This window comes from Oncorhynchus masou, chromosome 27, assembly GCF_036934945.1.
Source record: "Oncorhynchus masou masou isolate Uvic2021 chromosome 27, UVic_Omas_1.1, whole genome shotgun sequence".
In the NCBI taxonomy this organism is placed as follows: domain Eukaryota; kingdom Metazoa; phylum Chordata; class Actinopteri; order Salmoniformes; family Salmonidae; genus Oncorhynchus; species Oncorhynchus masou.
This window is the reverse complement of record NC_088238.1, coordinates 53,891,263-53,906,234: the sequence shown is the minus strand read 5'-3', so window position 1 is coordinate 53,906,234 and position 14,972 is coordinate 53,891,263. Positions and strand designations below refer to the sequence as shown.

At 43.9% G+C, this 14,972-nt stretch overlaps 1 protein-coding gene across 1 annotated transcript; it reads right to left on the bottom strand.

Annotated features, from left to right (window-relative positions):
- Positions 1-152: 152 nt before the first annotated feature.
- On the bottom strand, positions 153-11,242 carry si:ch73-40a2.1 (tyrosine-protein kinase receptor TYRO3). The gene is made up of 15 exons (XM_064940720.1): positions 10,899-11,242; positions 10,422-10,486; positions 9,505-10,153; positions 9,158-9,313; positions 8,538-8,873; positions 7,900-8,071; positions 7,129-7,220; positions 6,846-6,965; positions 6,646-6,726; positions 6,073-6,165; positions 5,816-5,931; positions 5,592-5,701; positions 3,004-3,163; positions 2,560-2,693; positions 153-940 (listed from the first exon to the last, which is right to left on the bottom strand). Exons 1-15 carry the CDS (start codon positions 10,978-10,980, stop codon positions 577-579), a joined length of 2,730 nt encoding a protein of 909 aa, XP_064796792.1. The 5' UTR covers positions 10,981-11,242; the 3' UTR covers positions 153-576.
- Positions 11,243-14,972: the final 3,730 nt, after the last annotated feature.

The window sequence follows — 14,972 nt, the reverse complement described above, 5'->3', positions numbered from 1 at the left end:
CGCATTGCAAGCTAACGTCGCCATGAGCTCGCAAACAAGTGTGATCGGGGATTTCTTTTGGAGAAGCAGTTTTAGCTTATCTTCATACTGTACTATCTTTGGTGACACATCACACTCTATTCTTGCACAATATCACTCTTTCTTCATGCAAATTTGAACTCTGGAAAAATGTAATGCTTTTATGTAGTTATGGGTTTCAAAGATCATCCCTAAAACAATGTTCATTATAAAAAAAAACAACATATTTGATTATCAAACATTATTTACAGAAGTTGGAGAAACATTGTGGCACAACAATCATCAGTAGAGAAGGTAATGCCCAGCAATCTGTCTGCCACACACACACACACACATAGGGAGAGCGAGATACTGTACATGTAAAAGTGTCAAGGTGATTTGAATTTATCAAAATTTGATATGTTGATTTGTGCCGAGGTATCTAACCACAGAGATGACGCATGGAATAAACACATTCAAACACGCTTGGATTGTTGTAGGCTATAACCGTAGCTGACAGAACATAAAACACCAAACTGACTGAAACACAAAACAAAAGCAGAGACTCTTTCACAAATATCATCTATAAAACACCCACAATGCCTTCCTAATCCACTGTCGACACAGCAGACTCAGTTTTCGTACATAACAGATATCCTTCCTCATCTTTCTTGGGTGGAGGTTTAGCATAAGCCCCAGCCCCCACAGGGGTGGGCAGGTACACGTTCCCCACTGCGCCCTCCTCGAAACTGGGGTTGTCATATCCATAGGCAACCCACGGACTGTAAGTGGCAGCCTCCAGGCCCTGGTTGATGTAGTGGGCCTCCTGGCTGGCCTCCAGCGGGGAAGCTCAAACAGAAGGGCTTTGAGCGTCTCCCCCAGCTCCCTGAAATCAGGCCTGTGTCCTGGCTCCCTGTGCCAACAACTCAGCATCACCTCATAACTAGGGGGGAGATGAGAGGTGCAGGGATGAGATGAGTAGATATACAGTGCATATATACAGTATATATTTTCTCCCTCATCTCACGAGATGAGAGGGAGGGAGGGAGGGAGAGAGAGAGAGAGAGGGAGGTAGAGAGCGAGTGGGAGAGGGAGGGAGGGAGGGAGGTAGAGAGGGAGGGAGAGAGAGAGGAATAAGTCAGACAGTGCAGAAAGGAAGAGAGAAGGGGAGAAGAAGATGGATTGAGAGAGAACAAAGGAAAGAGACACCGTATCAGAGAGAGGAAGGAAGATAGATTGAGAGGGAGGGAGAGGCAGGGTGAACATATAATTAATTACACAGACAATATCACCTCTGTGGACATGCTCCATGTTACCCAACTCTCAGTTACAGCCTGTCGTGCCAATAAGGCTCACGTTGATTCAATTAGTTAGAACTACAGGGGAGGTCCAGAAGCTAGCCAATAAATATTTGGGGAGAAACCAGGCGCAATTTATGTCCTACTGGGCACAGACGTCAGTTCAACATCTAGCTTTGATCAGTGGTGTAAAGTACTTAAGTAAAAATACTTTAAAGTACTACTAAAGTCGTTTTGGGGGGTATCTGGACATTACTTTGCTTTTACTCCACTACATTCCTGAAGAAAATACGTCCTTTTTACTTCATACATTTTCCCTGATACCCAAAAGTACTCGTCACATTTTGAATGCTCAGCAGGACAGCAATATGGTCCAATTCACATACCTATTAATATAACGTGTTGTCAACCCTACTGCCTCTGATCTGGAGAACTCACTAAACACAAATACTGCATTTGTAAATAATGTCTGAGTGTTGGAGTGTGTCCCTGGCCGTCCGTAAATTTAAAAAACAAGAACATCATGCCATCTGGTTTGCTTAATAAAAGGAATTTGATGTATAGCATTTACTTTTACTTCATACTTTTACTGAAGTATGACAATTTAGTATTTCTTCCATATCTGTACTTAAGTACATATAAAACCAGATACTTTTAGACTTTTACTCAAGTAGTATTTTACTGAGTGACTTCCATTTTTACTTGAGGCATTTTCTATTAAGGTATCTTTACTCAAGTATGACAATTGAGTACTTTTTTTCACCACTGGCTTTAATTTACATTTGGTTGAGTTGTCAAATAATGTGAATTCAACGTCAAATCGACCAAAAACGTCATCCTGTCATTGGATGTAGGTTAAAAGTTGGGTGAAAAAATACAAAATTCCCTGACATTGATGACTTTTTGGAAATGCAATCTGTTTTCCATGTTGATTCAACGTCATCACATTACAGATTTGGGCTGAAATGACGTGGAAACAACATTGATTCAACCAGTTTTTGCCCAGTGGGATTCAAACATGGCCCAAGTTGTCAGCAACTCTGTGTGAATCTGTAAACTGAAGTTTTCACTAAATACAGCTTCAAATTCAATTAATTATTGCACTCACACATTACATTGTAAACACAGGCTACTGGTAACCATATCTACGTTCACAAAACTAGCATCAGTTCTTGTGAACATGCATTGAGCTACATTCCCCCATTGACTCCATAACAAGTGAGGTCATACTACTAAACTAGACAAGAATAAAGTGAGGACTCACAGTTTGTCATCACAATCAGTAAGCTTGAGTCTGTGTCCAGCGTTCAGCAGCTCCAGGAGCTCATGGTTGTGGACCCCAGGATACGGTGTCCTTCCCCTGGACACTATCTCCCACATGGTGACCGCAAATGACCACTGTAGTAAAGGGACACACACACACACACACACACACACACACACACACACACACACACACACACACACACACACACACACACACACACACACACACACACACACACACTTTCTTCAATTTAAACATGCATTGGCATAACAGCCAGTTATTTACAGCTATCTTTATGATCACCCTCTGCTAGCTTCAGTAATGAGTAGCATACAGAGTTTGCCCTGGTCAGGTCACAGGGTCAGCTCACACTGCTGGTCCAAGTGATGGGTCAGTCAGATGTCATGCAAGTCAGTCATCTCTTTGTCATGTGTGACTTACCACGTCACTCTTGCTAGTAAAGATGGACTCTGAAAGGCTCTCTATGGCCATCCACTTGACCGGCATTCGGATAGTCACTGTCTGTCTGTAGTAGTTGTTGCTGTATGTCTTCTTGGAGAGGCCAAAGTCAGCCACACACACGCGCAAGTCATCCCCCAACCTGGGAAAGACACACACACATATCATCCCCCAACCTGGAAAAGACACACACAAACACACACACACACACGTCATCCCCCAACCTAGAAAAGACACACACACACACACACACACACACACACACACACACACACACACACACACACACACACACACACACACACACACACACACACACGCGTCATCCCCCAACCTGGGAAAGACACATACACATATCATCCCCCAACCTGGAAAAGACACACACACACGTGTCATCCCCCAACCTGGGAAAGACACATACACACACACACACACACACACACACACACACACACACACACACACACACATCATCCTCCAACCTGGAAAAGACACACACACACACATCATCCTCCAACCTGGAAAAGACACACACACACACATCATCCTCCAACCTGGAAAAGACACACACACACACATCATCCTCCAACCTGGAAAAGACACACACACACACATCATCCTCCAACCTGGAAAAGACACACACACACACACACACACATCATCCTCCAACCTGGAAAAGACACACACACACACACATCATCTTCCAACCTGGAAAAGACACACACACACACACACACATCATCCTCCAACCTGGAAAAGACACACACACACACACACACACACACACACACACACACACACACACACACACATCATCCTCCAACCTGGAAAAGACACACACACACACACACACACACACACACACACACACACACACACACACACACATCATCCTCCAACCTGGAAAAGACACACACACACACATCATCCTCCAACCTGGAAAAGACACACACACACACACACATCATCCTCCAACCTGGAAAAGACACACACACACACACACACACACACATCATCCTCCAACCTGGAAAAGACACACACACACACACATCATCTTCCAACCTGGAAAAGACACACACACACACACACACATCATCCTCCAAACTGGAAAAGACACACACACACACACACATCATCCTCCAACCTGGAAAAGACACACACACACACACACACACACACGCATCATCCTCCAACCTGGAAAAGACACACACACACACACACACACACACACACACACACACACACACACACACACACACACACACACACACACACACACACACACACACACACACACACACACATCATCCCCCAACCTGGGAAAGACACACACACACACACACACATCATCCCCAACCTGGGAAAGACACACACACACATCATCCCCCAACCTGGGAAAGACACACACACATCATCCCCCCAACCTGGGAAAGACACACACACACACACACACATCATCCCCAACCTGGGAAAGACAGACAGACACACACACACACACACACACACACACACATCATCTGCAACCTGGGAAAGACACACACACACACACATCATCCCGCAACCTGGGAAAGACACACACACACACACACATCATCCCCCAACCTGGGAAAGACACACACACACACACACATCATCCCCCAACCTGGGAAAGACACACACACACACACACACACACACACACACACACACACACACACACACACACATCATCCCCCAACCTGGGAAAGACACACACACACACACACACACACACACACACACACACACACACACACACACACACACACACACACACACACACACACACACACACACATCATCCCCAACCTGGGAAAGACACACACACACACACACACACACACACACACACACACATCATCCCCCAACCTGGGAAAGACACACACACACACACACACACACACACACACACACACACACACATCATCCCCCAACCTGGGAAAGACACACACACACACACACACACACACACATCATCCCCAACTTGGGAAAGACACACACAGATACAAACACAACAAGTCTGACCGGTAGTCAACTACGTTGTACACTATTTAATAATATGTACTTACAGCTACAAATAAAACATGTGTACTATTGCATGGTGATCTGTTGACCTATTCAATGTGACAAGGCTTTGTTTCAATTGATTTACCAACTGGTGTATCCATCCATCCCACTATCCTGAAATCAGTCTGTGTTTCTTGGTACCATGTCCTCCAAGGCCTGGAAGAACCTTACCCATCCTCATTGAACACGTTGGTAGGTTTCATCGTATAGTATTCCCTTAGCTGAATACCAATGGTGTGGACATAGATCAGTGGAGGCTGCTGAGGGGAGGACGGCTCGTAATAATGTCTAGAATGACGCAAATGGAATGGCATCAAACACATGCGTTGGATGTATTTGATACAATTCCACTCCATCCATTTACCACCAGCCCGTCCTCCCCAATTAAGGTGCCACCGACCTCCTGTGACATAGATGCGGTCTTCCTTATCTGAGGCTTTCGTGTAAGTACACTCTGACTGACTGGCACCCCCTGGTGGACTTACATGCAGTTGCGTGCAGCCAGGTCCCTGTGCAAAAAGCCATGCGAACTCAGATACTCCATCCCTGCTGCAATGTCAACCATGAAGCGCAGAAGACTCTGGTGAGGCACAAACTGTGAGGAGGGAAGAGGTATTCATTTAGATTATACATATTAGTCAGAGACTGTGCACGTGTGATGTGCGTCCTTGTGTCCATGCCTCTTTGTGTGTGGTTGTGTGTGTCTCACCATGGGAATATCCCCATAGCGGGTAGCGATGAGGAACCGGCGCAGGTCTCCATGCTTCATGAAGGGTAGTATCACCAGAGGGACTGGCAAAGGAGAATCCTGCTCCAAGGTGACCCCTGCAGGACAAACACAGATACTTTCAGAGGATGCCAATACTGCAACAAGAATTTGAAGGATGAATGGAATGTTGAGTGATAGCATTAAAGTCGGCATTAAAATACATTACAGAGTAAGGTGAGCTAGTAGGACAGAATTACCAAGAAGTTTGACAACGTTGTTATGGTCAAAGTGCTGCATGATCTCTGCTTCCTTCAGAAACGACTCTAAGTCCTCCTGCCTGTCGAGTCCAACTGAAGCCACATAGGGAGAAAACATACGGTATAAGCGATATAAACCACAGGGGGGGCGGGCTCATTAATGGCTGGAATGGAATAAATAGAATGGTATCAAACATCGGTTCCCATGTGTTTGATAACATTCCATTCAGCCATTATTATGGGCTGTCCTCCCCTCAACAGCATCCTGTGCTACAGACATACAGTACTAAGGAATAGACTGCATTCATGTTACATGGGGATATTTCAAGATATCCATTCGTTTCACATGGGGATATTTCAAGATATCCATTCGTTTTACATGGGGATATTTCAAGATATCCATTCGTTTCACATGGGGATATTTCAAGATATCCATTCGTTTCACATGGGGATATTTCAAGATATCCATTCATGTTACATGGGGATATTTCAAGATATCCATTCGTTTTACATGGGGATATTTCAAGATATCCATTCGTTTCACATGGGGATAATTCCCTGAATGATGCGTACCTCTCATAGTCTTGACAGCTACTTTGATGTCTATCCCTTCCTCTGGAGTAAAGATCCCCTCGTAGACAGAGCCAAACTCTCCTGGAGGTAGAGTCAAAACCCATTATAATTCACTGGAACATGCTTCATTATCAGGATAGAATAGAAAAGCAGGCCGCAGACTAGAATAGAATGTTATATGATACGTCTCCTTGACTGACCAGCTCCCAGCTCCTTTCCCAGGGTCAGCTGGTTCCTGTCCACCAGGACATCCCTCAGACTGGTAAGTAGTCTGTCACCAACACTCTCCAGCAACTGAACCACACCAGGTACCACCACCACTATAGGAGACGAGAGAAAGGAGAGGGGGGGAAAAGAGAACGGAGGGGGAATCAAATGGGGACACAACACTGTTATCTACATAGTTCATCTGACATTCCTGTCTATCTTAGTCAAATGCTGTGTCTACTGTTTATAGTGAATTCCTGGCCGTGTCAGACTCACTGTTGACTTCCTGAGGGGCAGTGTGTGGGCCCTCATTACGACCATAGCTCACACCTGAGTGAGAAGGCAGCAGCTCCACCTCCTGGTCTTGACTGGAAAATAAATATATATATATATATGAACCTCTACATCCAAGCTAGATCACAAAGGCTCTGTCCCCAGCAGAGGAGGCTGGTGGGAGGAGCTATAGGAGGACGGGCTCATTGTAATGGCTGGAATGTAATTTTTGGAACAGAGTCAAACGTGAATACCATATGTTTGATGTGTTTGATACGGTTCCAGTAATTCCATTTCAGACATGACAATGAGCCCCTCCTCCTATAGCGCCTCCCACCAGCCTCCTCTGGTCCCCAGGTGGGTATTCTGGTTTGCCTGAGCTATGTGTATTTACCTGAGCTTGGTGTATTTAACTGAGCTTGGTGTATTTAACTGAGCTTGGTGTATTTAACTGAGCTTGGTGTATTTACCTGAGCTTGGTGTAATTACCTGAGCTTGGTGTAATTACCTGAGCTTGGTGTAATTACCTGAGCTTGGTGTAATTACCTGAGCTTGGTGTATTTACCTGAGCTTGGTGTAATTACCTGAGCTTGGTGTAATTACCTGAGCTTGGTGTAATTACCTGAGCTTGGTGTAATTATCTGAGCTTTGCGTATTTACCTGAGCTTTGCGTATTTACCTGAGCTTGGTGTAATTACCTGAGCTTGGTGTAATTACCTGAGCTTGGTGTAATTACCTGAGCTTGGTGTAATTACCTGAGCTTTGCGTATTTACCTGAGCTTGGTGTATTTGCGTAGCAGAGAATAAAAAGCAGCAGGGACCAGAATCAACAGCAGTAGGACTCCCAGTAGAGCTCCTATGATCACCCAGGGAGAGGGACCCTCCACATGGGAGTGGTGAGGATCCAGGGGGATGGAACCAGGGGTGTTTATCACTAGAGATTTCCCTGTAGACAGACGGGTATCTTCACATCATTTGAAGTGGGTTGGATTCATATCTGTCCTGACATTCCATGTCCTTCTACATCAAAAGGAAATGAGCTGTATGTGTTACCCATAACCTTGCACATGTGTGCATCGGCACAGTGAGGCTTTTAACAGCCAAGGTTAGTGCTCTGAGTCATGATTATCTTTAGGCAGCGTTGTTCGCATCAGCCGTTTTGGTTTTGTTACTATACCGTAACAGCGATGTCAAATGTGATGACATCATCCAAACTCACTATGACATGTTATGATGTGATAAGGGTATGATCACAGTAGTATGGTACAATTCTTATCTTGATCATGACTCACATGTTCTTCCTTAGTTTTAACCAATCAGCATTCAGGATTAGACCCACCCGTTGTATCAGCAGCAGCAGTTACAGCTGTGTTAGAATGAGGTAGTAGTAATGACATCATCCAGACACTCACATCTATGAATGATTATGGATGCTGTTGATGACGCTGCTTCCCCCTGGTGGAATGGCACATCATTTCTTGCCTGGACCGACAGCCGGTAGTCCGACCATGGGCTGACCCATGTGAGGTTGACTGCAGTGACGGTCAGTCCCGCTGAGGCAGGGAGAAAGATGACCGCCTCGCCACACACTGCCCACTGACCATCAGTCCCTCCCTCTCTCTCTGAGCATTCCACGTCATACATCACTTCCTGCCTCCCCCCCAGGTCAATGGGAGGGTCCCAAAGCAGAGTCAGTATTGAGTCATTGAGGCGCTGGACTGTTACATTTACAGGAGCAGAGGGTGGCCCTGTGGAAGAGAAATACTAAGTTCCAAACAGCTCGAAATATTGCAACATAAGAAAATTAGGAAATGAAAGAAACATGGTTGTCATCTACAAACCTGTTTCCCATTGTTATTAAGATTCATGAATGACCCTCTCTGACTCCTCTAATATGACACATCCCTATTCAGTTGAAGCAAGTTGTTGAACTATTTACTACATTCTACACAACTCGTCCATTAATCTTGTTTGATACTTCTGCGAAATGACAAAAATAATGTGGTTTGAGGAACTCGTCGGAGTGTCTTACGTGTGCACCCCATGACATACGGGTCACCTGGGAGGCTGAAGTACCCCTGACGACAGTCACACCATTCTGCACCCTCCCTGTCCGTCTTCCTGTTGGGTGGACACGAGCGACAACCCCCACTCTCATTGGCTGCCTTGTAGTATCCAACTCCACAGGCTGTTGGAAGAAACCCAAATAAATCTGTCAAGGCTACTACCTCAAATAGACGGCTAGCCCTTATATGGGGCCAGGAGCTTTTCCCAACTATGCGACCTGACCTGGAAAAACTCCTGTCCCAAAAAATATACTGTGTATCTACTAGAGTCAAACTCATCATAGTGGTGTTTTTCGGGTTGGTCGTCACATACCTTCACAAGAGTCCACCTTTTCTTGGTGACCCGGGGCGCAGGTGCACCCCCCTTGCAGTGGACCCCACGTCCCATTCACCTGGCACTCCCTCTGAGGGGGCTCCACTTGTCCCTCTACCCCCACGGCGCCTTCAACACAGGACCCTGTCAATGGCCCCGCTCCTGCAGACGCTCCCTCAAACCCAACAAGGTGGCTGACCAAACAAGGACATCTCCTGTAGTACAGCCTGACAGAGGATAGGAAGATGCAGGGCCCTGAGTAGGTGAATCCAAGATGGAAGCCGTCGTGTGAGAGAGGCTCAGTGTTTAACACTAATTCCAGGCTGTTTTGAAGGTACTCCTTGATCCGATGCACTTCTGTTGTGGTGCTGAAAGTCTGAGAGGTTTTTAGATTGAGGGGATTCTGAGATTCACTAAATTTGGTGAGTGGAGAGTCTGATTCCAGAAGGTGGACCTGGAGTGGACTCAGCTGATTAGATGATGACTCCTCTTCCTGGGCGAATTGTAGGTCCAATAGCAGGCGCAAGGCATCCTTCCGTGCAATCCAATTAGTCAGTAGTGATCTTGAACTGGGTTTGTTGTTGACAGCGCAGGCTTGATAGACTGGGACTTGGGTCTCTGAACCCATCTTCAGTAATTTCTCACTCCACTGTAGTGACAGGAGAGGATGATACAACATGTTATTCGGCATACAGCCATCGGCCTACTGTAGGACAGGGCCAAAAACACCAGGGGGCAGTTTCCCTCATACAGATTTAACCAAGTAATGGACTAAAAAGCCTCTTCAACAGAGATTCTCGTGCTTAAACTGTGTCAGGGAAACCGGCCAAAAATGTATTTCATGAATGATCTATAAAGTAACTGGTCTAATGTTTCTGCTAGACATAGAGAGCAGAATGGGTAGCCATCCTACGTACTGCTTTGGGGTCTGGATAAGATGTCCATTTCAGACTGGCCTGTTTGACTGAGTTGAAGAGCTCCACTGAAAGGAAGAGGAGAGAGGGGACAGAGACGGGGAACGAAGGGAGAGGATTGGAAGTAAAAGTGGTTTATTTGACCCATAATGTAAGCCTTTTGCAGCTCTCAAATAACATGGTGTTCTGGCATGAAATGTAAATACTGTAAAGTGCACAGACAGTGGCACTAATTACATTATACAAAACGTTCTATTCTATTTAAAAATATATATATAAATACAAGTATAATTTGATTCATTTTAGCAGTGTAATGTACAATACAGAGGCATATTACTACCAGGAGAATTGAAAAGAAAACTATTGTTAATCTGAAAATATGATCAAATATACAGTACAGGCTATTGCGTGCTCGTCAACGTATACATAACAATGTATATTATTCGGACGTCATCTTGAACACCTGTATGAATTACTTACCTTCTTGCGAGGTTGTTTGCGCAAAGGTGCAGCCACCGTATATACATAACCAAAGTACAACATTCCACCTGACGGCCGACATCGTCCGCACACTCCCCAGTCTTCTCAAGTTCTGTCAATATACATATCAGAACCCGCTGTCTTCAAGCGATGACGAAGTGCTATTATGAAAAAGTTTAAACAGGAACCACTTTTTCCACAATGCATTTGGTCTGTAAGACGTCTATAGCTAAACTGGGCTACATGTTAAATATTTTGGTCATATTGCGATAGCGGGAAATTCTTTCAGCCTGGAATCCTCAGTTTGACCATAAGAATGTCGCTACCGCCTGGAGGCTATTACATTACTTTATGTTCCCTCCTCCACTCACCCCTTGCTAGAATAACAATAGGACAGAAAGGAAGATTAGAGTGCTGAGGCGTGAAGTTAATTTGATAACCTCCATCCCGTCACTCAAATATCCTATAGTAGTAGCTCCATTAAAAATGCATAGATACCTAGTCCTACCTTCTTTATCAAAATAATTTAATTTTGCAGAATACTTTTTAGAATAATTTACATTTAGAGGAACAGTATAATTCTGAAAGGGTCAGTGGGGGGGGGGGGGGGGTCACTGTTTTTGTTTTCTCTGTAGTTGTTGTTTTTTGTTGATGATGATGATTAACCAATCAAATATTATTTACGAAGATGATTTTCAGTTTGTTAACTTCATCAAGCTTAGAAAGGTGTAAAATCACTTATACAAAACTGCTCATAACAGGTCATATGAAGGCAGAGACGTCTTGAGAAGAGGCATATTATTCACTGGCTTCTGATGTCATCCTGTACAGACTTACTGTTATCCCATGAAGGATGCTTGTCCTCCCACTGATCAACACATGCCCAGTATTGGTCAATATCTCCCACTTCTTCTTTTTTTCAGATTTTAAATCACATGACTGCCATTTTGGTCAATTTCTGCTTTCCACAGTACAAGTACAAAGAAAACAGATATTTGTGGCCTGCTTATGAGACTGAGGTGTCGCAACAGTCATTGTGGAGTAATGGTAAACAGTAGAAGAAGTAGAAGTCTAATGAATAGCTTCTTAAAATGCACTCTAGGTTTTCATTTAGTTCAATTCAGTGGCGTAGGCAGAAATCTACTGATGGCAGGGCCAGCTAAAATGTGCAGTATGTGGGCCAACTGTCATCGATGACAGTTACGTTGTACAGATGGTAATCTTGGCTGGTTTTGCTTGTAAATACTTTTTTAGTTGTATTACGAACTTTTAAATATTTTTCTGCTGTCATCTATCGCACACAACAAAAAATCTGACTGTGATTTCACTTTTCAGACCAAGTAGTCTTGTAGTCACAGTTGCTACCGGTCATTGTGAAAGACCCACCTGTTTTGCATGTTTGTTTGGCGACAATACGTATCACATATCAGTTTGCAAACAAAGGCTGCCTCAAAATGCAGATGTTTCAGCCGAGCTCAGTGCTTTCTGTGGTGGTGGGGCAGCCAGCTTAAAATACAGAGCGGACGCGTTGGTAATGTTCTCTAGCTGCGCAGTGATTGGATCAGTGTTATGTCATTCATGGGGACACTACGTCACCACAAAATCTACGGGGAGAACTCAAAAATTCAAGCCCCTTGGGTTCTGCCATAGATTTACATTAGAAGTGCCCATCCAATAAGGCTCACGATTATTGGGCACAGATAAAATTACGTCAAATCACATTATATCTACTGTAGCCTTGATTGGACTGATCATGTCAACATCATACTTTCAAAATCTTAGCTAGAAAGCTAGACAAGCAGTCATCTTCAAGAATTATGTTGACAATCTACTGGCAAATCCTTGTCATATGAAGAGAAACGATAGATAGAACATATCGGTGCTCATCGGCCATTGGACATTAACATTACACAACAAGTTGGAAATCGCATATTCAACAGAGTGGTTTGGAAGGAATCAGTGGCTAGTTGCAAGTGTTAGCTAACTGCAAAGCAATCACTAGCCTGCTATTCAGTGGAGAGGTGGTCCAAGTCTGGTTTTAAGGCTCACTTTTCCAAGCTTAAAATGATAAACATTCACATGCAACACCACTGGCCAGAAAATATTAAATACATTGGCCATGCTGTCAATCCAGCGTGACTTCAGCTGCATTCAAAATAACTGGGAACACAGAACGGGGAAATCTCAGACACCAGTGAGTTCAAAACAACTGGGAACTAGGAAAAAAACAAGCTCCGACTGGGAAAATACATTTTGAACAGTTATCCAACTTGGAATTCCAAGTCGGAAACTCAGGCCTCTTCCTAGAGCTCTGACCTGAAGATCACTGATGTCATGATTTAACATAGTTTTTTTTCTGAGTTCCCAGTTGTCTTAAACTCCACAAATCCAGAGAATGCCAGACTTTGATGACAAAGTTTGCCCACTAGAAGGACCGCCATGCAACTTTGCTGTTCAAGTGAGCACAGCACAACAAGGTGAGTCCAACAACATATTGTATGCTGCTGCATAAATTATGTAATATTCCAGTGAGATATGTATACTGTAGCTACGACAATAATACTAAGTGTGTGTTGTGTAGTAAGCTGTTCGTAGCGCATGTGGCTCACCTTAATCATTTGGTCCCTTTCCCCCTCATAACTTAGCCTACTGTTCTAAATTGGTGGTGCACATGTAGCCTATAGCCTGTTTTAGAGAAATGTCATCATCGAACACTGTAAGAGCTTTCATTGTCTGCTTATATGCCCCCTTTATTTATCCTACGGTTCTGACTTGGTGTACAGGGAGAATACTGTAAGAACGCTCCATGTTCTGAATTCTGTCACTGTACATATCAAAAGTGCTGAACAAATAGTTATATTGACTAAATCCGTCTTAGCTCGCTCATTAATGTCAATCTAAATTACGGATTGCCTCTGATCCGCTTATTGTCCCCTTATGCCATAGTTCTTACATTTCAATTGTCAGAAGAAACTACATTTGTTTAAGCAAGTCAGCCATGTTTTTTTAAAGGCAGTAAATGAGGCTGCATGAACTGTTTCGCTGCCAGACAAGGCTCCACTGATAGCCAGGTGTAGCGGCGGCAAGGATTCACTCCACTGTGCTGAAAACAAATCTCGGCTGTTGGGACAGTTTTATGTAGGCTTTATAGGCACCCTTTGTCACCATTATAGTGCAGTTCATGTATTGTTTAGTGTTGTGTGGTGGCTTTGCTGGCATGCATCAACAACAAAAATGTAAGTTTGCCCCACCAAGATTTACAGCTAAAATTGCCACTGGTAGGCATACGTAAATTCATTACTCTTGGTTATGTCTCAGTGGAGGGAGGGAGGGAGCGCAAGTCGAAGTGGAGAACATTTGTTATTCACCATCATTTGCAAATAAATTCATTAAAAATCCTACAATGTGATTTTCTGGATTTTTTTCTTCTCATTTTGTCTGTCATAGTTGAAGTGTACCTATGATGAAAATTACAGGCCTCTCATCTTTTTAAGTGGGAGAACTTGCACAATTCGTGGCTGACTAAATACTTTTTTTTTCTGTAGCTGTTTCTCATGCTGACAAAGCATTGTGGATATGGCCCATGGGGATGCATTGTGTGGCCAGACATGCTCCATGTGTGCGGTTCAAGCCTGTTTCCTGAATGATTAAACAAAATGAATAAACTATTCGTAGATCACAGGAACATGATTACTTTTCACAGCACTTTCTCACTTTATAATTAAGTATACCATCCTTCTTAGTTTCAGGCCATACCAGTGGCATATGTATGACACACCAGCTCTCTGGAAATGTTTATTTTTGATAGCTCACATACATACAATACAGTTTTTTAAATGTATTGGAGAGGTCAGGGAAGTACATATTTCTCTATGGCCAGGAGCAATTGACATAATCCTTTGACATGAGACAATAAGGGGTTAACAAGTCTTGCATCAGGAGTGGGCAGTCCTGTGTTATTCCCGAGATTCAATCTCGTTTCCATAATAACAGGAAAACGCATTACAACATGATCCTGCACCCAATCGAAACAACATACCTTTGGGACTGAAGGTTAGCCTAGTGGTTAGAGCA

Coding starts and splice junctions, on each gene's coding strand:
- si:ch73-40a2.1 (XM_064940720.1), bottom strand. CDS start 10,980: ATGTCGGCCGTCAGGTGGAATGTTGTACTTTGGTTATGTATATACGGT. Junction 8,072..8,537: donor ATCCATAATCATTCATAGAT/GTGAGTGTCTGG, acceptor GTCTGTCTACAG/GGAAATCTCTAGTGATAAAC. Junction 5,932..6,072: donor CAACGTTGTCAAACTTCTTG/GTAATTCTGTCC, acceptor TTTGTCCTGCAG/GGGTCACCTTGGAGCAGGAT.